Here is a 24,286-nt window from a genome sequence, read left to right as displayed (position 1 = left end):
TTCCTCTGTAAAACTGGTGGCGGTAGTGGCACTCACCTCAGAGGACTCTTGTCAGGCGAGGCGGTCCTCATCTCTGGGGTCTGGCTATCACTTGCCAGGACTCTCTCCATCCAACTTCCCGGTGTTTAATGACCTGTCCTGGCCCTCCGAGCTCTGTTTGGATCATGGTTACGTTTTCTCCTTGCTTCCTGTCCTCTTCCGCTTTGCTAGCCTGGCAGTCGTGTCCTGAGCCACACTGGCAAGAGAAACGTTGGGCGAGGCTCAAGACAAAGACCAGGCCGTTCCTCCCAGTTACTGCCAGGCCATTCCTCTGCTCATTTGGAACAGAGCCATTCAACCAGTTATGAATCCACTACAACAATGACGTAGGAGTATCAGTGATACTCAGCCCTGACTTCCCCACCTTGTCCCTGAGGATCATTTTCCAAATGCTTGCTGGCGCAGAGGCGCAGAGAGAGAAAGGCATTCTTACTTTTTACTTACACTGGCTCCTGTTCCCCTTCTATCTTGTGGACTGCAGCCAAGTGGCTCAGAATGACGCTGCTCTTTATTTTAAAACAGACTGGAAGTTTGGCCCACTGAGTCTTTTGTTCCAAAGGTGTTCAAGAAAAGCCTACAGAGTTGGGAGCTACTACAAGCCCACAATGACTGAAGGGGTGGTTTCACGGTGCAGCGGTTAACTTTTCCCTCAAAACACACAGCAGGACTCTAGAGCGCACCAGTGTAAAAGAGGGCATATGTGGCGTTTATTACGGAAAAGGAATGTACTACAAAAAAGTGAAAACGTCACCAGTGGTTGTTTGCAGAATCTGGTTACAGGTTGATACCCTTGGCCTAGGCGGCCAAAATGTTTAAGGACCCATGAGGCAGAACCTATCCCAACTGTGTTACTGGAAAGACTAATGTGGGGACACGTCACGTTTCTGTTCTGCTCAGTCTGGGCTGCAAAAAATTAAGGCCGAAGCTGCCTCATAATGAATGGCTAAGGGAAGGCTCTAAAGGTTCTGGGAGGCCATTCCTTAAACTTAGCCAGGGAGAGGCATACCGCTGGGTCCCACCCAGACATCCCAGGATATGCACATGTGGGAAACTGCTACACCATCATCCCTGCTTTGTATCAAGTCCTTCGGTGCTTACAGGAAAATGTCAAGACCCTGGTCTGGCCTGGTTTTATGGTAAAGATCCTATTACCTACGCAGAATCCATTCCGTTTTGGAAGACTGGACTAGGATTCAAATGCCAGCTCTCTCTTCACGTCTCAACAGTGGAAAGATAACCAGTTTCTTCAGTGATGAACTGGAAGCATTTACAGCAGCTGTGGTTGTTTAGATAATGAAAGTGTGACATCTGTTTAAATAGGGTTATCTTAATTGTATTCTAACTCCATGAAGACTGGTAAATTGTGTGGAATACATGAAAACTCAATAGACCAGTGTAGTGCCTAGTATTCATTTAATATTCTATTTTTTAAAGGCTAGATTTTTAAATGTTTATTTGTGAGAGAGTGCACATGATTGGGGAAGGGGCAGAGAGAGAAAGGCATAGAGGATCTGAAGCAGGCTCTGCACTGTCAGCACAGAGCCTGATGTGGGGCTCAAAGTCAGGAATGTGAGATCATGACCTGAGCCAAGGTTGGACACTCAACCGACTGAGCCCCCCAGGTGCCCCTTTAAATAAGGCATTGTTATCCCCAAGGTTCAGATGGGCTTTGTCACCAACCCCAGGCCACATGTGGCTATGTGAGGCTAACTGCTGCTGATGCCTTACCACACAGAATGTCATGGGAGCCACTCCCCTGCCTCTCACTATTGCCCTCACCTTGGTATTTAAAGCCTCAGGGAATGTATGTTTCTGTCTTTAAGACATCCCAGTTCTTTATCTTCAGCTGCTCTACTGGCTAAACCAGAACTCTTCTCCTTTATCTTTCCTTTCTCTCAGTTCCGGCAAATAGCTGTTCAGGTCAAAAGCTGAGGGGTCTCTTCACGATCTCGCGGTCCGTGAGTTCGAGCCCCGTGTCAGGCTCTGGGCTGGTGGCTCGGAGCCTGGAGCCTGTTTCCGATTCTGTGTCTCCCTCTCTCTCTGCCCCTCCCTCGTTCATGCTATGTCTCTCTCTGTCCCAAAAATAAATAAAAAAAACCAAAAACAAAAAAAAACAACAACAAAAAAAACCAAAAACAAAAACAAAAAAAACGTTGAAAAAAGCTGAGGGGTCTCCTTCCGGTCCCCATCCTCTCCATCCAGTATGGCAGAGGGTTCTTCCCAACTCTTAGTCCCAGCCACCTTGCACCGGGACGGCACAGCAGGGGACCGTGAAGACCACGGTGAAGGCCAGACCGGATGGCAGCAGGGGGACACATTAGGTGACATCCAGTGGCACAGGCCCTGATTGCACCTGTGGCTGTTGAAAGGGCCAGGGCAGTGGAGAATGGGGGAGGGTGTCTCTCCATTCCCCGAGCTTCTGGGTAGGGCTGGGGCTCATGGCCCGAGCTGCCAACTGTCTCCACCGCTGTCATCCATACAGTGCTTTGTCATCTTGGAGGCCAGTGGTGCTCCTTCCTGTACTAGCAGGTCCTTAACCTCTCTCTTGAAATTAGCCGTCTACCCTCCCCAGGAAGCCTGCGTAAGTGGGCACAGCAGCCCAGGATGTGCTACTGCATACCCACCAACTGAAGTATGAGGAAATCCACGGTCTCTAGGGGAAAAGGTTCAACTACAAAGGTCGTAAGTTAGGTACACGTGCTACCTGCATCTCAAAGTCCAGGTGAGCTGTGTGAACAGTCTCATTAGCAGGTGGATAGGCAGAGGCACCTGGGCGGCTCAGCTGGCTAAGCGCCCAACTTCGGCTCAGGGCATGATCTCGCGGTTTGTGAGTTCGAGCCCCGTATCGGGCTCTGTGCTGACAGCTCGGAGCCCGGAGCCTGCTTCAGTTTCTGTGTCTCCTCTCTCTGCCCCTGCCCTGCTCGCACTCTCTCAAAAAGTGAATAAACGTTAAAATATTTTAAAAGAAGGCGGATAGGTAACTTGCTTGGAGCCAGTCTGTTCGGCAAGGCAGAGGAACTGGCACTCAGAACCCTGAGGCTGGGATGCTGGCATGTGGCCACCCTGCTGCCCTCTCTCCATCTCTTTGTTCTCTGGACACCCCTTCCTTTCTTTCATTCCTCACGAGGCAAAAGCCCACTGGTTGGCATACTTCCCGACTCCCAGTCTCAAGCCTTGTTTCCTCTCCCTAACTTGGTTCCCGTTCCTCAGTCTTGTGGATCTAGTGAGGATCCCAGGACTCAGTGGGGGCTGGAGCAAGCTCACGGACTCCTCTATTTCAGGACCACTGTTCACCTGTGGACCAGCGGAAAGTTACACAGTTCTACTTAACAGGGGATAGACTTCTTGGAACTTAAACAATTGACTATGCAGCATCCAAATGAGAGGAGCCATAAGCCTGAGTCCACCACATGAATTTTTAATAATTCAAGTATCCAAGAGCTCTATAGCACACCAAAGTGCTCACCACTAGAAAGCACTGCAGAAAGCTAGAATTGCCACAAACGAACTGCTGGCTGTTGGTAGTGAGACTTCCAAACAATGCTTCAGAGACAGAGTGTGCTCGGTGCTTCCTTCGGCTGTCGTTTATACATTTAGTCAGGAACATGGCTTCTTCTGCACCATGGTTATAACTCTGCTTTCAACTTTGTTAGCTGGGTGCATCCAGTCCCGTGAACAAGCATTCCCAACTATGTCTTTGCTATTTATGGGAAAGCCCAGAGTCCTGGACTGAAAGCTCTAGAATGTACTTGTCAAAGGTGAAATAAAATGGAGCCGGGAGGCCATTAAGGAGGTGGGCCTCAGGCACATCCTCACCAGGTGGGGACGTGAACTGGGCTAAACTGCAGATACTCCCAAGGACTCTGCTGGGACCTGCAACTTGCTACAGTGACAAGCTTTTGCCTTCCAGGGGACAGCCTTAACAACCCCATTATATTCTGCCAAGATTAGTTGTCTGCCGCCAACACCAATGAGAACTCTTCGTAGACAGTATCTATTCACTCAAAAAAATCCTCTGGTTTTTGCCCCCTAGTGGGACACTACTTGGGATGCTACCCAAATCGGTGTACCCCGAATTGCAATTCCTTGATCCCAAATAAACACCTCTGCTTATTACTGCCTCCTGACAATTTTAGGTTGACGCACTCTGAAACTCAGCGCTGTGCTGCTGGGTAACCTCATGTGCGGGGACAACGTTCCATGGTTAAGCAGCCCCTGCAGCAGACCACTAGAGTAGGGCACCGGCTGTTGGGTTTTGTTCCCCGGTATCAGCCAGTGCCTGATACGGCTTAAGTTGAAACATGACTAAATTACCACCTATGGATGGGAAAGGGTTTGAGTTCCAAAGGAAAGGCCAAGGAGGAAACCGATTACATGGCTGAAAAGGAGGAGTGGACAAAGTACTGTTCTGGGAGAGGCTCCATTCACATGAGAAGTTAGACTCCGAACCTGCAGAAGTGAAGAGTTCATTCAGTCTCGGAAACAGGGAGCAGTCTGTAAATTGCACCAGAATAGAAATAACTCCTGGGTAAAAAAGGTCTTACCTGGCTTATCCCTCCCGGAAGAGAGAAGAGCCCGGGTTCTGTGGCCACATCTGCAGGACTTCATACAGACTCCATGGCAAGGCTGACACCTGTGTTAAGAGCCACTGTTCTTGAAGTGATTTCACGGCTGGAAACTGCCAAGGTGATGTGACGGAGCGAAGGGAGGAGGCCGTGCAGGCCAGCGTGTGCTGGAACACCAGAAGTAGGATGCGTTGCTTTCCTTCGGAGCCTGTGCGGCCTGGCCTGCCTTGCTTCCATGGAAAAGAACTGCAGTCGAGATTCCTGAGGAGTGCGCTTCATGTATATACAAAACGATTACATTCCGAGGCTCTGACGTAAATGTTGGCCTTCACCAAACACAAATGTCTACATACAACGCTGGATCTGGTTAGCGGTAACGTGAGAGCTGCTCTGCAGACACGGCAGAATCTATTTTTAACACTTTGTTGACAAAACAGAACTCCCTTCGCTCCAGCCTCACAGAGAACTAGCCTTTTTTCTTGTAGGTAACATAACTTACCTGTTTAACCAAGGCCTGTGCTGGCATGCTACAAAGGCACCCCCCCAAGGCCCCCAGTGCCGATTTGCACCATCCCCACACAAGGCGCTGTGTAGTTGTCTTATTCAGAAAAACAGAAGCTGTAATAGCAGTGATGGAACATACAAGACTTTGGGTAAACTTTGCTGTCTTATCTTCATTAGCTCAAATTAGAAGACTGTTACTATGAGAGTTTCAAAGTGCAGTCTCTCTGGAGGTGGAAGAACCTCAGACCCAGACCAGAGGAAGAAAGGGGGACTGTGCTAGAACCTTGTCAACATGCCTTGCCTAATGCAAACAAGACTTCTTAGAAAACACCAGAAATCAGAGCATCTGAGAAAACAGAAAAAATAAGAGGAAGACAGAAGTCTGTATGAGGCAGGGGAGGGGAGAAGATTGTAAGGAGAAACTGAAATAATGTGCTATAACTGTAGCTGCTCCCTGCCCCCCAAGAGTCCTGTTATTTCCAGAACCAGGGGAAATTCTAATGTGTCTTTTGTGGTTGATTTAAAACAAAGGGAATATTTGCGGTTCCTGTGCCAAAGTTTTAAGGGCTTTGAGGACTAGCAGCTGGAATCCAAATTACTTTCAGGAGACCCGTGTGGGTACTTTTCCCCCTAAACCTGCACAGGAGCAAGGATGACAAAAAATTATATTGTCCGGATTTTAGGTTTTTCATGAAAAGATAGTTAAATAAAGATAATCACTGCCAGGATACTACCTCTAACCATTACAAGCACTTAGTCACTTTGGAAGAGTTCCCCCACCCCCTGCCTTGTTTAATTAGCATCCTCGAGGGCTGAGGAAGGATACAGCTGATGAGCAGCGAGCACATGAGTGTACCTTTGGTATTCACCAAATCCAGAGGCTGTTATGAGTCTGTGGGCAACGGAAGCTTCAATTCTTTGACATCTCTAGGACTGAACCAGAGCCACGGGTGACCTTGTCTGGAGACAGGGTCTTCCCATCAGTCTTCTGGAACAGGCACAGCAGGTAGGAGGTGACGGGAGCTCTGTGTGGTACCAACAACCAAAAGTGAAGATGAGGTGACAAAGGCTAGAAAGGAGTCATTTATTAAAAAAACAAAAACAACAGAACACAAAAAACAAAACAGCCCTCAGCAGGATTTGAAGACACAACAGAAGAACGCACCATCCTGATCGCTTCCCGCCCTCACGCCCTGCGACGCGCACGGCCTACGAGCTCTGTCCACCGTGGCTTCTGGCAACGGGAAGCCCAGCACACCAGTTCATCACACAGGTTGAGGCAGAGGCACGTCACCTGCCAAAGGGAGAAATCAGGACACGTGGGCCCTTCTCCGACCTCTGCTGTCAGGTAGCCAGGATTCTCTCTGCCTGTACAGTGGGCAATTTCTTACCGGGCTGGGGCTGCTGAGACAAAGGCGAGCTGACACGATCACACTTAAATTACTAGCAGAATGCCAGCTCTCCAGCAAAGACCACAGCACACGGTCAGATTCTAAGGGGACAGAGCAGCTCGCTCCTTCCACAACTCCTAGAACGTAGGGCCCAGCTCAGCGGGGCATTTGACATTTGTCCCCAACACCCAGTTGTCACCACAGGTAAACCAAGACCATAATCACAACAGCAAGGACAGGATCGTGTTGCTTTTTTCCTTTTTTTTTCTTAAAGGAGTGAGGGCATGGAAAATACAGCACACCAATGAAACAAAATGCCAAAAAAAAAAAAAAAATACAAAAAAAAATAGAAAATAGAAAAATGTATTTACAAGTAGTACATTACTATGATCAGAAAGCACAAAGACACCTGCTGCTATATTACATGCATTGGTTCAAGAAGAAACTACTAAAAACCCTGCAAGGGAGAAGCCTGTAAAAACAAACAAAAAAAGGGCCAAAAAGTTTTAACTTTTCATCCCTAATTTGCTACACTGATCAAAACCAAATGAGAGCCCCCTAAAGTCCATGAGTATATCAGTACAAATACTATACTGGTTTTTAACTGCACGTTCAGTTGTGGAGGGAAAGACAGCAGCTTATCCATATACAAGAAAGCCAGAGTAAACTGCTCTACATGCTAAAAATTACAGCAAGTCCCTGTCTGCTACACAGCATGATCTTAGCAGGTTTTAATTTTTGTTTATTCATATATACCTATGTGCATGTGTGTGTATGTATAAAAACCGTGCCCTCGTTCACTGCCAACACAACATCTGGGTGGACATGAACTCATTACAACAAATTCTTATGTTTATGTTGTAAGAAGTCACTCAATGTCTGTGGATTTAATAAGTCACTTCACACCACAGAAAATATTTAATAAATCCAAAAAAAGGAAAGAATAGAACGACAGAAGAGCTTCTGTCTCAGTTCTCTGAAACTGAGTCCCCCATAGGAAACTGGTCCCAAAGTTCTTGAGGGTTCACTGAAGAAACTTCGGTTTGCTAATATTTTTCATCCTTTTAGTGTTCAAAAGGTACAGAACGACTCCTTGTCGTTGTCAGTTTTAAACAGTCACATCTCCATCCCCCACGGGTAACAGTCCGGTGCAGATTCATAAAAACGGGGGAGGAAGGAGCGCTGGGGAGGGCCTGTCACTTCAGGAGGGGCTCCGCCTCTACAACGGCAGGAAGAGAAAGAACCAAGCAGGGCTCCAGCACCTCGCTCCTGCAAACAAGCTCCCTGCAAACGCAAAATCCAGTCACACGTCAGTTCCTTAAACAGGTACATCTCTGAGTACCAGGCCAGCTCTAAGAGGAAACAAAACCACGCGTTGACAGAAAAGGACTAAGATGGCCATCCTGGTCACTCTCTGGGATCCATCATACTTCCAGGAATCGGGAGCTGCTGGACTTGGAGTGGAATGGCTCAGACCACATCCGCCGAAGGTCACCCTGGGAAAGAAGGAACTTTACTAAGTTACAGGTTTAAACGTGAGCCACACACATCGACAAGTCCTTTTTGATCTCAGACCACACTGCTTCTGCAGAGAATCAAAGAACATTTCAATTTCATGCACTGAAAGATAACCACCATTCTTTGAAGAACTCACTAGAAGAGCTTTTAGGCCCCTTACGCCAAGAAGGGTGTAAGTTCTCTCATTTCTCAGTGAGATGCTAAAGGCGAGTTAGTTTGCCTCTCTGCCTCCTCCTCTGTAAAATGGGGATAATGCAAATAGTATAAGGTAATGCTCCAAGTCTAGCTGTAATCATACATTTCTTATTTCCAAACTTTAAGGCAGAGTACTAAAAAAGCTGTTAAGTGACAATAGGGTGCTGCTTTTAAGGGAAACAGGAAGTCTCTGCAGCTGAGCTCTAGGGATTTCAGTTAGTCCATCCATGACCAGGTGGTGTGAGTAGTCTAACTCACTAGCATTTTCTGCCAGTGGCTGCAATAGTCTGGAAGAGGTTGCTAATAACAGGTTAGCAAAAACCCATCAACCCACTGTCAAGACCAAGAGCTCTGGGGCTTAAGGAGAACCACCTCTGGCAAGGAGAATATATGCCAAGTTATTGCTTTCACAGGTTTTTAACTGCTTCTCTCACCTTTAAATAGGCCATCGTGAGGAGTGGCAATAAGGTAAATGGCACCAAATAGAGAAGGGCAGGCTGGGCTGCTCGGTGAATGCGAGATGCCACAGTAGCGGTGAGCAGACCTATAAGGAGAGAAAAACACTCGTGAATAATGCCAAGGGGCCAGCCCCGAGAGAAAAGAACCTGTAATATGGCTGCTGCTTGCCAGGGTCTTCAGACTGGACAGCTCTACTGTGACACATTCTGTCCAATAGGTAGGGTATGAAATGCCCAGCCCTAGCAGTTAAAGAAGCGTGGAACACTACAGCTTTAAAAATGCTAGCATTGCAAGGACGCGTGAGTGGCCCAAGCCCCTTTCTGTGCTCAGGTTCCTGGTTCAAGCCCTCACTTCCACACTGAGCGTGCCTGGTCTTCCTCAGTCTTGTGTGGTATGTGATGCCAGACTCGGAGGCAAAAGACCTGGGTCCAGGTTCCAACTCTGCTACTTACAAAAACTGTGTAACCCTGGCCACGGCACTTCACCTCTCTGAGCCTCAGCCTCCTCTACTGTTCAGTGGGGCTAACACCACTTGCCATGCCTGTCTCTGAGTTTTTGTACTGAAATGAACCACTATGCTGTAGCCATTGTAGGTGCAGACAGGTTACCGCTATTCCTAGCCCAATCACACAGGTCTCTTACTGTTGGTCCGTAAGTGAGCTGCCTAGAGAAAAACTAGCCTAGTGAGAGTCTGAGATTAGAGGTGATAAACATATTAGAACAAATGAAGGGAAATACCTGTTTAAAAAAATGGGAAATTAAGCAAGACATGGATTAACTTCAAGCTGAAGATTTAATTAGGCACACGGACTGATCCACGATCACTGTGTGGTAGAACTGACCATACTCTTCTTCCAATGTTCTTCAGAGATTACTGCTGGATCGGGCTGACCAGTAAGGACAGCACCTGTCATCTCACAGGCCACTGTTACTTGTCCTTCGTGGTTGTCTGTAGTAGCAACCACAGTTACTGCACTCCTTCCATCCAGCGTCTACAGCTAGAAGACCTGATTTAACTCCACGGGTTGGAGGACAGTTAGTGGATCACGTGCCTCTCCCACTGTCTTACCTACAAAGTATCCAATGAGGGTGCAGTGAAAGTAGGAGACCTTCTGCATGCGTCCAGAGATATTGGCGGGTCCAGAGGCACCGCAGGAGTCACCGTTGGCTTGTTTTTTGTAGTTGTCGTAACGAAGGACAAAGCACAACAGGAGTCCAGGCATCACGATGTCCCCAATGCCCAACATAGAGAAGTGACTGCCGGTGGAGCTGGAATGCAGTGGCACAGGTCAGGGATGCCACCCTCAACAATCCCATTTCTCCTCCTGTGCAGAGTCATTTGTCAGCTTTTTTTAAGAAGTTGGACTTACCTGAATGGGAGGCAATCTCTAGCGGTGGGACAGCACTAGTTTGTAAGAGTTTAGAGATTACAAGCCAGAAGAGTACTGACGATGAATGTCTTTAACCAGGCTCCCTCACTGCTTTGAGAGAGCACCTCTAAAGTGACTGCTAAAGTCGTCTGTTTAAGTACTGTCTCCTCTAGAAATGTCAAGCAATTCAGTATTTGTCACACATTCACTGCTGTGACTTCAAACAAGCACCTGACTACTACCAGACACGGATATTAAAGCAGCACAATTTTTTCCAAGATTATATTACCAGCCACTGTATAATTTTAGCATTAGGACATATTTTTACAAACATCTTAGAACAAAAAAGGATCCAGATTCTCCTGTGAATTCCCTCCAGCCAACTCCAAAATATGGTAACAGTAGTAACATATGGTTATTTGAGAACGTTAATCAATAATAAAAAGTAGCACCTGTATCATTTAGTTACAAATCTTTGCAAGTCAAATCAATATTCTCTTTCTCATTTGTATAATGGACAGATGACTCACAACCCTTTTCCAGTCTAGGATAAGAATGCTGATGACAAAGACCAATCAAGGAGCACAGAGGCACAGGGAGAAGACAGTGTATTAACCATCACAAGACGAGGCCCAACATGCTAGTCCTACCTGGGAAAGACCAGTTTTCCAGGCAGAGACAGGCGAGGAACATCACGCCCAACATTGGGCCCCAGGTGGAGCTTCCGGGATAGAACGTCAAGGGGATTGTCAGCCGGTTGTGTGGCCACCTTCACCATGACATTGCTATTGAAGATGTAGGCGGAGAAAAACACCTGCCGAATGGAGAGACGTCTTCAACAGAGGGAGCTAGAAGCAACCTGATCTCAGCATCAGCCCTCCTCGTTCTTAAGAGCAAAGTCTCAGAATACTACATCATCAAGCTTTTTTGACTGCATGTTTTGGAGGTGAAAGAAAATCTTTGCTCCCAGGGCAGAGAACTTTGCCTGCCTGCTCTCCCCCCACCCCAAGAGACACACACGTACTCCAATTAAACACAAAAGAGAGCAGTGGCTTCAGGGAAACAGACACTTACCCAGAAGACATCATAGATTAGAAGCCCTGAGAGAAGCAGGCAGGAGACCTTGAGGCTGGGCAGGCGGACAAAGGCGATCATGGCGACACAGAGACCCATGGCCAGGGCTGGGGAGGAGGACACAGACACTGGTCAGTGTGGAGTAGACTCATCCTCTTTCCACAAGCTATTCTGCTTATAAACCTAACAGTCTCTAAGTCCCCTCAAAAGTCAAGCAGCCCAGTTTAAGCTCCAAGTTAAGACATTTACACCCTACTTGTGCAAAGTGCCCACTTTAGCCCATTCTGACGGGCTGGTTTTCGGGGACATCCCTTTTCTCATGCTCTTGGATAGTGCTCAACTGTGTAAGACCCAGGAGATTGTTTTGAATAATAAAGCTCTGGGGTACCTGGATGGTTCAGTCAGTCAAGCTTCTAATTCTTTTTTTATTTTTTTTTATTTTTTTAAATGTTTACTTATTTTTGAGAGAGGGAGAGACAGAGCATGAGCAGGGGAGGGGCAGAGAGAAAGGGAGACACAGATCTGAAGCAGGCTCCAGGCTCTGAGCTGTCAGCACAGAGCCCGACGCGGGGCTCGAACTCACGAACTGTGAGATCATGACCTGGGCCAAAGTCGGTCGCCCAACCGACTAAGCCACCCAGGCACCCCGAGTGTCCAACTCTTAATTTCAGCTCAGGTCATGAGCCAAGGGTTGTAGGATATTGCCCCGTGTCGATCTCCGTGCTGAGCATGGAGCCTGCTTAAGATTCCCTCCCTCTGCCACTCACCCATGTGCATGTGCTCTCTTAAAAAAAAATTTTTTTTGAATGATAAAGCTCTAAGCCAGGCCTGGTTTAGGACTTCTTAGCTCTGTTTCCTGTCTCCCCCACCCCTGAGGATACTTCCTCCTTGCTCCTGACTTTAGCGTCTGCCCATACCCAGGATTAAGCCCCCTTTTATTTACTCAGTAATTCATTCTTCTATCCTGGCCTTTTTCTCTTGTACCTCTCAAAATCTGACATATGCCGTATGTGTGCGTGTGTGTATGTATGTATACATACATACGTGCACACATATATACATACATACATGTGTATATATATAATTTTTTTTTCATTCTCTCTCAACTAAAATGTCAGGTCCTTGAGGGCATGGTTCCCTGCTGTACCACGGGACTCTAGAACAGGTCTGGCAGATGAATGGTCTCTCCCTGTCTTCAGCTCTCCTCCTCCATTCTTCTCAAACACAGGTCTGATTAGGTCCCGTAGCTGCTTACACAATTCCAGTGGATCCTCACGGTAGTGGGAGGATAGTGGGATGAGAGTCCGACAACGCGGCCAGGCACTGACAGGGAAGCACAGGAGGGTGCTTGCTCTCCACTGTGCGGCCCCCCGCCCTCAGTGTGCACCGATCACACCTCTCAACACCACTGTGTTCCTTCCTGTTCTCCACAGAAGGCCCTGTCTCAAGCTCCTTTACCTAGAAAATCTATCCTCATTCTTTTAATTAAAAAAAAAAAATTTCTTTAACATTTTATTATTGAGAGAGCATGAGCGGGGGAGGGGCAGAAAGAGGAGATACAGAATCTCAAACAGGCTCCAGGCTTCAAGCTGTCAGCACAGAGCCCGACGCGGGGCTCAAACTCATGAACTATGAAATCATGACCTGGGGCGAAGTCAGTCGCCCAACCGACTAAGCCACCCAGGTGCCCCTATCCTCATTCTTAGGTCAGAAAACTCTCTTTCAGGGAGTCTTTCCTGATCTATCAGATTAAGTAGGGTTTTATTTTTTTCTTTTTGACACCACAGAACTCTGAAATCTCTCTCAACTTGCTCACCCATTCTGTAACAGTGTGATTATTTATATACAAGCAAATTTATTCCTTAAATTTGGTACTCCTGGTTGACCAAAACCATGGCTTGTTCTTTCTGTGAAGCCCCAGCACTTACCAGAGTAGATGTTCAATAAATATTTTCAGAATGAATGAAAAATTATGTTCCATCTACTTTAAAATTACTCCAAGGAAAGTTAGAAAAGTGAGGCCAGATTACAGATGTGTATCATTTTAATAGAATTGGTGGTAAACTGTCAGGACATGTAGCTAAGTGGGCAAATACAGCAGTTTGGCAGACCCCGGACATGTCAACTCAACTCATGTTTGGGGAGTTCCTACCACGGGAATGGTGTTGCACAAACAAAAGAGGAGAAAAACCATTCCTAACCCTGGAAGACAGTGCTAACACTGGGAAAAAGAACAAACTATCTTTATTCTTCCTCTGTCATACTGTTATCAAGCACTCGGTGATCTCCACGCTGTGTACTGCAGTATGCATTTTGGAGAGATGTGGTCGAACATAATTTCTGATTTTACCATAATCTAGGATGTGCTTGTTTTACTAGGGTCTCCTTTATTTTTTTATAAATTTCTAAGAACAGAACCAAGGCCCATGATATAATCAACCCATATGCATTTTTTTTAAACAGGGTTTCCCATTATAATGATCTCCAGAAACAAATAGTTGGCTGTGCTGTGAGTCGATAAACAGGGCACTGGCAGGGATAAGCTCAGCTGGCCTGAGGAACAACAGTGGTCAGCGGAGGGTGGGAAGCCCCTGGGGCAGAGGAAGGGGTGAGGGCAGTAGGGTAGCAAGCGATCTGTTCAGGAACGTACAAGTGCAAACATGGGGTGCAAAGTGCACCAAGGGAACAAAGGAAGAGATGAAAGCCTAATGGACAGACCAGGGACAAGTGTGTGGCAGTAAAGGTCAGAGGGCTGACTGATGATAACCAAAGGGGCAGGTTCCCAAGGTTAAATGTATATGCCTCTGTGACACATGCAGGTGACTGGTCCGTTCCAGAATTTTTCAATTTACCATACAGTCCCTTAACCCTAAACTGGGAGAAGCCTTTACAGGCCACAGGGTCTAAGCATCCACTCATTGCTTTGTCACTCCTCTTATGCTGATCCTACCCCACCTGAGTCACAACCAAACACGGACAAGACAGAACTGCTCAGGGACATTGTCATTCTATCTCTAATCTTCCATACAAGAAACTCTAGATTCGTTTTCAATTTATCAGTGTTTCATCACGTGCACTCCATCCACGGCCATTCTGTGTACCACCCTTTGTTGTTACAGCACACCTCGGTCACACTTCCCTAGTTTGATGTGCGTCCTTCTTCACTTTCTGTCCTTCCCACTTACTCTTCACTGCCACTGTAAACAATTCACTTTGCATCATTTCCTGCCTTACAGTCACTAGGCTCCCTACTCTGATGGATCAAGTCTAATTATAAGTCCCACAGCATTGGGCACAACTCACGGGATGGCGTGTCCCCAGAGTCTTGTCTTCCTTTGTTCCTATTCCTCTCCAGTTAAGCTGAGCAATACCCTCTTCCCAGTCATGGCAACCAAGCGTCGCCAGCTGTGCTGTGAGTTCCACATTTGAAGCAGAATGCATCCCTTCTGACTGTTTCAGATAACGAGTATCACTCCTACCCCCAAAAGAACACTGCCACAATCTGTCACATCACAGGAACATGCCCTCAAGTATTCTAGTTTGCCTCTCTTTTTCTCCATTCTTTCATTCAAGTAACTCTTCATAATCTTACCTCCTCCTTAGCACTTTTCCAAGCCAAAATTAAGAGAAGTGATAACTTTCCCTCATTCCATGCTGCTTGAGAGACTCAAGACTCTCCCAAATGGCTTTACCAACAATCTTCACTTTGGGTTAATTTACATTTAAAATTAACCAAAAACGTTAAGAGTAGTAAATTATTAATCTTAGCCACTTGTCTAGAATTACTTTCAACTTAGTATCGATATAATCTTTGTGTCGCTTTATCTTCCACAACCAGTAGGGTCAGGGACAAAGACAATGACACCAAACCAAGCCAAAACGTTCTTGAAAAGCAACATGCAACCTGTAAATTCTTAAGCAGTGCTCAGTTCTAAGATAAAGCATCTGTAAATAGCTAAGCCCTATGTGGACTAAGTACCAGTGTCTAGCATTTTAAAACAAGAAAACAAATCAATTGCTAGATTTTTGGCACTGAACATTTTCTAATCACAGATTAGTACCAAGTGTATTAGATGAGGGGGCTGAACTAGACATCTGTTCAAGACTCTTCTAGTCCCTGAGCTGGTCAGTGGATCCACACTGTGAACCTGGTTTAACGATCCCTGAACAGTAAATGTGTGTGCACAAGATTCATCAGCTTTTAGCTAATGCGTGATACCACCTATTGGTCAAATTCTCTCAAGATTTCCCAAATTTAAAAGGTTAATTTGCCAGATGAAACTGAAAGTAGATAAAACTCTAGATTTAGTTCAAGAACACACTGAAACGTCTTCTTACTATTAACGCTTCTTAGTATATAAAAGCCTGAAAACACACTTCATGCCAGGGCACCTGGGTGGCTTAGTCGGTTGAGCGTCTGACTTCGGCTCAGGTCATGATCTCACGGTTCATGGGTTCAAACGCCGCATCGGGCTCTGTGCTGACAGCTCAGAGCCTGGAGCCTGTTTCAGATTCTGTGTCTCCTTCTCTCTTTGCCCCTCCCCCAGCTCACACTCTTGTCTCTTTCTCTCTCAAAAATAAACATTAAAAATTTTTTTTTTAAAAACCATACTTCATGCCTTGCCCTAAAACAACCACATTTATAATTGTCTTCACTTTAAATTAACTTCAAAGAACAGGCTTTAATTGAGAAACATTCATTCAAAAAAATTCTACTACCAAATTATCACTGCCTACAAGATGATTTCTGATTGTGCAGAGAAGTCTGTAAAGATAATTTCCATGTCAGAGAAGAACCTATTTCAAAACATTAAAGACCATGGCTAGAAAGCTACATTTTCTGTAACAGCAGAAAACAAACATCAAACACTAGAATCTGAGAAACAGTAATTGTAAGAAAAGCTCAGGGGCGTCTGCGTGGCTAAGTCGGTTGAGCATCCAACTCTTGGTTTCGGTTCAGGTCGTGATCTCACGGTTCGTGGGTTCGAGCCCCGTGGGCTTGGGATTCTCTCTCTCCCAGTCTCTCTGCCCTCACTCGCAGGGGTGAGCACGCGCGCCCTCCCTCTCTCTCTCAAAAATATATAAACTGGGGGCGCCTGGGTGGCTCAGTTGGTTAGGCGGTTGATTCTTGATTTTGGCTCAGGTCATGATTTCATGGTTGGTGAGTTTTTTGTCCCTGTGTCAGGCTCTGCTATCAGTGCGGAGCCCACTTCATATCCTGTTTCTCTCTCTCTCTCTCTCTCTCTGCCCCACCCCGCTCTCTAAAAAATAAATATTAAAAACTATCATCAAAATAAATTTTAAAAAAGCTCAAAAGTTCTTTTTTTGGGGGTGGGGAAAACTCTACTCTTGGTCACGGGAAGTTCAACCAGTGCAAAATGGCAGGGAAAAGAGACTCCTGGATAAATATATATTGGGGAATATCAATAATGACAAAAGGTGATGGAAACGTCTACATGTTAGGGTTGATTAGGGTTTGGGGAACCTCACTGGACACTCAGAATTTTAGCTGTCAGGTGAATTTCATGATGGAAATGTATTTCTGATGGTGGTCACTGGGAAAATAAAGTTGCCTCTTATGGGCAGCTTTCTATCGGCCCCACAGTCTAGAGGAAATGTTGCAGTGAGACGTACTTTGCAGCTATCTTACAGACAACTGCTTACCCCATTCTGCTGTCAGCGAGTCTAGTAAGCCTGGCCCTGGCCCCGGCCCCTGCCTGTAAAGGTACGATGAAGAAAATTCTGCTGACTTGTTCTCAAGTCTGTGTTTCAGATGGCTGTGTAAATCAGTGTATCTTGAAAAGAATGTCACCTTCTATCATGCCAACTTTTTCTTTTTTAGTGACATACTACTAGAAAATAGGTATTTTTCTGTTCTATGCAATGCCTGGGAAGAGTAGACGAGAGTATAAAGAACATTGCTTGCTGTTTTGAGAGGTATCCCTTTTTGGGTCAGCAGCTTGGTAAATTTAAAACCCTCAGCAAAACCTATAAATAGTATCATGTGTGTCTGGACACACGAATAAAGGGCTCCACGAAAGCAGAGTCACCAAAAGTTAGTGGGATTACAGAGAACCTCAGACCACAGAGGGGGCTGACAGACTTCAGGTAATTTTTTTTAATGTTTATTTTTGAGAGAGAGAGAGAGAGAGAGAGAGAGAGAGAGAGAGCGAGCGAACGAGCGTAAACAGGGGAGGGGCAGACAGAGAGGGAGACACAGAATCTGAAGCAGGCTCCAGGCTCTGTCAGCACAGAGCCCGACGTGGGGATCGAACCCATGGATTGGACCATGAGATCATGACCTGCTGAGATCATGACCTGCTGAAGTCTGACGCTTAACCGAATGAGTCACCCAGGTGCCCCAAGACTTCAAGGTAATTTCCATACCATTTGTCATCAGAAGGACTTTGGGTTTGCCAGTGTTGAGATGAATCGATGTGGTGATGATTCAGGTGATGACTGCCCTATATTACTCTAGTCAAAGCAGTGGCACCTGAAGCTTTTATCATCTCATTTCACATAATATTTGTACGGGGAGAATCATCATGCTTGCAGTATTCTTATGGATTGGTGTTTACAGAAGTGGACTCTTTCATTTAAGGACATTAGCATAAAACAGTTTCTCTTCAGAATATATAGCTAAAAGTCATTTTATATGGACTGAAATAATCTGGTTTAGGTATTAACCAGCTAACGAGCATTTCTAAATAGTTTTTGTTCAAAAGTAGTAGAGGAGAAATGTCTGTGCTGCCTGCTTTCTCATCAGGAAGCACTGATTTAGGTGAGACTGAAGGATATAATCATAAAAGCAGCTATGAGATTGATGTGGACTAATACTTACTATCTCTACTCCCGTCATTATCATGATTAAGACTCCCTAATTTTCTGTAACAGATTTAAAAAGAGATCAGGCTCTTTGAAAGTCTTTCAAAATCACCTACATGCTTTTCAGGTTAACAAGTCATTCTTCTGCAGAAATCAAGACTTAATCTCAGGAAAAGTCAGACACACACACTTGCTACTTCGTCAATACTCTTAATACCTAGTATATAAAAATAGGCATTTACTCTTCTACAATAAGCCGGGCAAGCAATTTATGTGATTTCAGATCTAACTTCTTTTTCTGAACTTATTCTTTATCAACCTCCACAAGCACTGAAGTATCAAACACCAATCCACAAGAATACTGCAAGCACTGATACTAGATTTGGGAAATTTAATAGTTCTGGTAACTACTTAAAAATCCTAAACACTGGGGCGCCTGGGTGGCTCAGTCGGCTAAGCGTCCAACTCTTGATTTTGGCTCAGATCATGATCTCACGGTCGGTCCTGAGATAGAACACACACACGGAACCTGTTTAAGATTCTCCCTCTCCTTCTCTCTCTCTCAAAAACAAACAAACAAACAAACAAACAAACAAACAACCTAAACACTGCACTTCAGGATGCTTATATACATTCCAAAGCAAATGATCACAGAAATGTTTTTTTATAAGGCAATTTAAGATGCTAAAATAAGAGACCAAACCGGTCAGAAATCAGCAAATATGAATTATCACATGGTCAGGCAGATTTTGACACTGTTTTCCATTCTGACTCATTAAAGGCCTCTAAATAAATCTAAGGGGTAATGTGGTCTGCAACCTCATGGAACTTTTTTTTAAAGTTCATTTATTTATTTTCAGAGAGAGAGCATGTGCAAGCAGGAGTAGGGGCAGGAGGGGGAGAGGGGAGAGGGGAGTCAGTTTCAAGCAGGCTCTGCACTGTGAGCGCAGAGCCAGATGCAGGGCTCGTTCCACAAACCATGAGATCATGACCTGAGCTGAAATCAAGAGTCAGGTGCTTAACCAACTGAGCCATCCAGGTGCTCCAGGAACTACTTTTGAGTCTCAAGAGCTTGGTATATGGTAGGCACTCAATAAAAGTGATGAACAACAACTATGACAACAATTATATACAAACAAATTATGTATTTATAAAGTTATACATATTTTATATAATATTTCAGTATTAAATATTTTCTGAATATGTGTAACATTTGAAGATGAACGAACAGTAATACTGATAGTTTTTATTTAGAGGTAATTCAGTGAATTTTAACACAGGCGTAGACTTATATAGCCACCACCACCCTCAGTGTGTAGAATACTTGTATCACCCCAATAAAATCCTTGAGCTATAGTCACACCCTCTCCCCCACACAACCACTTGTCTGTTCTCCATCACCATAATTTTGTCTTATTGTTTTTAAAAATATTTTTTGCTGAAGAAGGATACTGGATATCTGTATGATTTACAATTTAAAAAGCGCTTTCTCTATAATCATCACCTATGATTAAAATCACATGTGCCATTTACCTATAGCTTTACAGAGCTCTCAATCCACTCTATAGCTTGTTTCCTTACAATACTCAGTTTCTTAGAGTTTTTCACTAGTTAACTTGGCACACATAAATTTCAAATTCTTGAACTGGTACAAGACAAAAAAAAAAAAAATACCCTTGAAACAAAAGAGTAAGATTTTAGTTTTCCTCAAGGTTTAAAATTTCCTCCTTATCAAGATTATATTACTGATTCTGGATCACACGTGCACACAAAGTTTAAAATCCTTTTTGTCAAGTTCTATCTGATTTGACCATGAGCAGAATATTGCGATACAAGTGTGAGCTACTCCTGAACTTGAGGCGTGGACCGTGAGCATCACTCTCGCTGGCTCTGTGCTGAGGCAACACTGAATGACAGTTCCACAGTTAAGCCATCCTCAGAGCTGCAGGGACCAGTGCCTTAGTGGAGAGGAGCCTCTCAGACCTGGCAGTTGCTTCCAAAGAGCTCTGTTTCCAAGGTCTTGATTAGCCTTGTAGTTGCTTGGAATGGATAATGGGAGTAAGTGCAATCCATACCCATAATCTCTGATTTTTAAATTCCTCCTTTAAAAATTCTTTAGATAGTACTACAAACAGTATAAAATCATCTTTTGTATTTTAACTTCCTTCCCTTCTGAAACACCAGAGGAAAGGAGAAAGTGAACAGACTTTGTGGGGCAGAGCAATGGTTAAAGTTTCTTGAGATCAGGAAAATGAACTGTGAGAACAGGAGTCAGGACTGAATGAGCAAGGAGATGGAGGTGCTTACATGGTCTTTAAGAAAAATGAAAAACGTCTTAGGGGAGAGAAAAGAGTAAGGGGGGGATTTTTGGAAATGTCTTTCCAAGATATTTTGAGAAGTATCAAGTATACACAGGAGTTCTGTGATTGGATAAGTGACTTCTCTGAACTTTGTTTCCTTGTCTGTAAAATGGAACAATAACAGTACCTACTTCAAAGACTTTCCAGGATTAAATGAGATAATCCACACAAACACCCAGGAAAGCACCCAATGCATAAGAAGCACTCAATAAATGTTAGCTGAATAATACTGCCATTATTATTTCATCATTATCATCACCAATGAAGGGAAATCCTCATATGCTATGGACAGGAGTATAAACTGCCACAGCCTTTCTGAAAGGCAGTATAATAACAGTTAAAAAAAAACTTTTTACTACAAAAACCCTTTAATCTAGGAATTTAATATCTAGGAACTCATCCATAGGAAAATAATCTTATGAAGTAACCTGACATGTGTACCGTGAGGTGGAACAAGAGTGTTTACCTCAGGATTATTTATAAGAGAAGATTAAAATCAATCTAAGGGCCCAGCAATAAACGACATACAATGGAATACTCTGGAATTATTAAAAAGGATAGGATACATCTTTATGTAATGATATAGACATGTATTTGTATCATTACATAAAAGAGTCTATTGTATAAAATACATATATAGCATATATTCCACATACGTATTTTATATTACAGTATTCCATTTATGTAAGAAAATATATAGTCTATAGACAAAAAATTACATATGAATGTTCATACTAGTATTACTCATAATAGCTAAAAAAGTGGAAACTGATGAATAGATAAATAAAATTGGCATATCTATACAACTGAACAGTGTTTGGCCATAAAAAGAAATGAAATACTGATTCAGGTTACAACATGAATAAGAACCTTGGAAACATCATGCTAAGTGAAAGAAGGCAGACACACAGGTCATATAATGTCACGATTTTACTCTCTGAATATACTAAAAGCCACTTCCAAGTAGGTAAAAATGTGGACTACACCTCAAAAAGCTGTATTATTAAAAATATCTTGAGAATGTGGGTAAAAATAATAACTGAACAATATGTAACACCACCACCTTTGGACACCTAATACTCATGGCAATCAGAGGAAATATTACTAAAACACAAAAAGCAGAGGAAGGGAGGACAAATTTAACTATAAACTGTATTAACACTTCAACTTGTCACATGTTACTCACCATCCATGAGAAGCCAATGGCCAGTGAGAACCCAGATAAGGACGAGCATGACAGACAGAGAGAATGACAGTAATTCAGCAGCAGTAAAACGCCCACAGCAACCAAAGGAAATCCTGGAAAACACATGATATTTATTGGACTAACAGCTGATACATTATATTCAGTAATCAAACTCTCCCTTGGTTCTTCACGATCAGAGTTCATCAGGGCCAGATTAGAATAGCAGGCAATACCTAGACTCCCAGAAATTGAAAACACCCAAACCTCTTTGGAGTAGGCCACAGGAAATGCAAAGGCATTAATGATCCTTCTGCAGCCCTCTGATATTGTAGTTTTTATCCCGAATTATCAACATGGGTGTTTACAATTTAAAGTGACAATACCAATCTCAGGAGAATGAAGTACACTATAGGGTAATTCTGTTTTTATGAGGAAAGCAAAATGAAGAAGGTCAATAGTTCAATCCACTGGGTGATGATGAATACATATTTATAAAATGGTAACAACTCTATCTGGTTATCACGAATTCCTGGGAAAATCAGCTGCTCCTAGTGACTGGTTTCCTTACGTTCATATGGGATCTCTATTAACACAGCACTTGGTGTCCATGAAGCAATGGCTTTAGGAGTTGAGGTGTGAAAGGTGTGCACACTGGGTTTAAACCCAAGTGATTAGTATATATTCTTGGTCACCAAAGACAAAAGGCAAAGAATGTCTGAGTTGATCACATCCCATTAACTCACTAGTCAAGAGACAAAAGCATTGCTTCAAAATGAAACTGCTCATCTTTCAATAATCTAAGCAGGAAGCATGTTTCAACGACTCCGACTTCCTAAGATTTGTGTATATTTCCTCTCCTATGAAAAGGTGCAAAAGGAAGTACCACCTTCCAGTCTTAAAGATCAAACGTCTCCCTTCCCAGTCTTCTAGCATTTGTGTGCTCTGGTCCATACCAGAAATTTAGACTCCTAACAATGTTATCAAGTGTGACATAAAAACATTTAAAATTCAGAGAAAAATCCCAAGTCCTTACTTGTTCTGAGGTGAACAGGGTCTTGTTAAATACTGGCACATCGGGAGAAGGAGGAAAGCAAAAGCTATTGTGGCAAGAACTAGAGAAAGAAAATATATGGTTAAGTTTTGTTGTTTATTTTCAACACCTATAAGAAAAATGGCAGGACTTATGGAAACACTGACCAGAATACTCTTCTCAATAAGCAGATACAATTAATTAACTACAGAAGAAAAATATCTTCCTTTAGCACTGTACAAATAAAGTCTTGAAAAACAAAAAGTACCTGATTTGAAGGAATGGGAAGCATAGACAGGTTTTCTCATTCTTTTCTATCTTAACACGGAAAGATAAATAGCGAGCCAGGGGATGATCTAACATGTCTGGCATTTTGTTGATGTTCTATACATTTCCATCATCTCTTGACTTGAAAACCGATCAGAGGGTTGACAGTCAAATTACTCTGATTAGTTACCAATGCGTCTGTCTACAGAAACATTGGTGGGGGTTGCCAATGACCGCTTTGCCACACTGGACCTTCTGGACACTTTGACTCCAGACAAGGAGTCAAAGTGGTCATGTTCTGGTGTCATAAAGCTCATAAGTTTTCAAACCCCTGGCCTTTTGTTCAGACTGTGCTGACAGTCCTGAACTGATGATACGGGTATCCAATGGTTCAAGGAGAAGATGGGGAAGAAAAGCCAGACTTATGGAAGAAAACTTGCATGGAAGGTTGTATAGGTCTTAAGTTTTGAATGATGATTAAAAAGAAATACACAGAAGATTCTGGGTTCGAGTCTCAGTGGAACCCTGGTTCCAGGAAACTTACCTTGGTTTCCTTTCAAAAGAAAAAAAAGACGTGAGAGGTGCCTGGGTGGCTCAGTTGGTTAAATGTCCAACTTGGCTCAGGTCATGATCTCACAATTCTTGAGTTCGAGCCATGTGTTGGGCTCTGTGCTGACAGCTCAGAGCCTGGAGCCTGTTTCGGGTTCTGTGTCTCCCCCTCTCTTTGCCCCTCCCCACTTGCACTCTGCCTCTTTCTCAAAAATAAATAAACTTAAAAAAAAAAAGAAGTGAAAAAATTTCCTTTTAGGTTAATGTTTAAGAATAGAGAAACATGGGACACCCAGGTGGCTCAGCTGATTAAGCATATGACTCTTGATTTCAGCTCAGGTCATGATCTCACGGTTTGTGAGATTGAGCCCCAAGTTGTTGGGCTCTGCACTGATACGGTAGAAAACCTGCTTGGGATTCTCCTCTCCCTCTCTCTCACTGGTGTGTGCATGCTCTCTCTCTCAAAAATAAATAAACTTAAAAGAAAAAAGAACAGAGAAACTTATTTACCTGCTGTACATATTGTAAAAACTACTTGAACTGAGTCAAAGAAGAAGAACATTACTAGGAGAGAGACAGATGCTCCAATTGGAAGGAATAGGGCCTGGGTAGAGTCAATAGTTTGGATACCTGAAAGAGAATAAGGGACATATTAATGACTTATATGATAAGTACTGTGCCCATGTACTCCAGAGGCATTAACCCATTAAAATGCAGACAGTCTATGGAGCACCAGGGTGGCTCAGTCGGTTAAGCTTCTGACTCTTGATTTCACCTCAGGTCATGATCTCACAGTTGGTGAGATTGAGCCCAAGTGGGGCTCTGTGCTGACAGTGCCGAGTCTGCTTGGGATTCTCCCTCTTTCAAAATAAATAAATAAACTAAAAAAAAAAGTACAGACAGTTCTAGGAGTTAGTATATAAGATACAGATTATCTAGGACCTCTGATTCTTT

The 24,286-nt window shown here is 43.9% G+C and overlaps 1 protein-coding gene across 2 annotated transcripts in view; it reads right to left on the bottom strand.

Annotated features, from left to right (window-relative positions):
* Positions 1 to 6,178: 6,178 nt before the first annotated feature.
* The window catches only part of SPPL3 (signal peptide peptidase like 3), a 139,019-nt gene continuing 120,911 nt past the window's right edge, over positions 6,179 to 24,286 (bottom strand). For both annotated transcript variants that reach the window (XM_058691083.1, XM_058691084.1), the window contains exons 4-11: positions 23,843 to 23,962; positions 22,520 to 22,598; positions 21,487 to 21,599; positions 11,116 to 11,222; positions 10,692 to 10,855; positions 9,741 to 9,940; positions 8,647 to 8,756; positions 6,179 to 7,995 (exon numbers count right to left, since the gene is read on the bottom strand). In XM_058691083.1, coding sequence (XP_058547066.1) covers positions 7,924 to 7,995; positions 8,647 to 8,756; positions 9,741 to 9,940; positions 10,692 to 10,855; positions 11,116 to 11,222; positions 21,487 to 21,599; positions 22,520 to 22,598; positions 23,843 to 23,962 — 965 coding nt within the window. In that variant the 3' untranslated portion in view covers positions 6,179 to 7,923. The remainder of the gene's footprint in view (positions 7,996 to 8,646; positions 8,757 to 9,740; positions 9,941 to 10,691; positions 10,856 to 11,115; positions 11,223 to 21,486; positions 21,600 to 22,519; positions 22,599 to 23,842; positions 23,963 to 24,286) is intronic.

This window comes from Neofelis nebulosa, chromosome 11 (assembly GCF_028018385.1).
Source record: "Neofelis nebulosa isolate mNeoNeb1 chromosome 11, mNeoNeb1.pri, whole genome shotgun sequence".
Lineage (NCBI taxonomy): Eukaryota > Metazoa > Chordata > Mammalia > Carnivora > Felidae > Neofelis > Neofelis nebulosa.
This window is presented reverse-complemented; position numbering and strand designations above follow the sequence as displayed.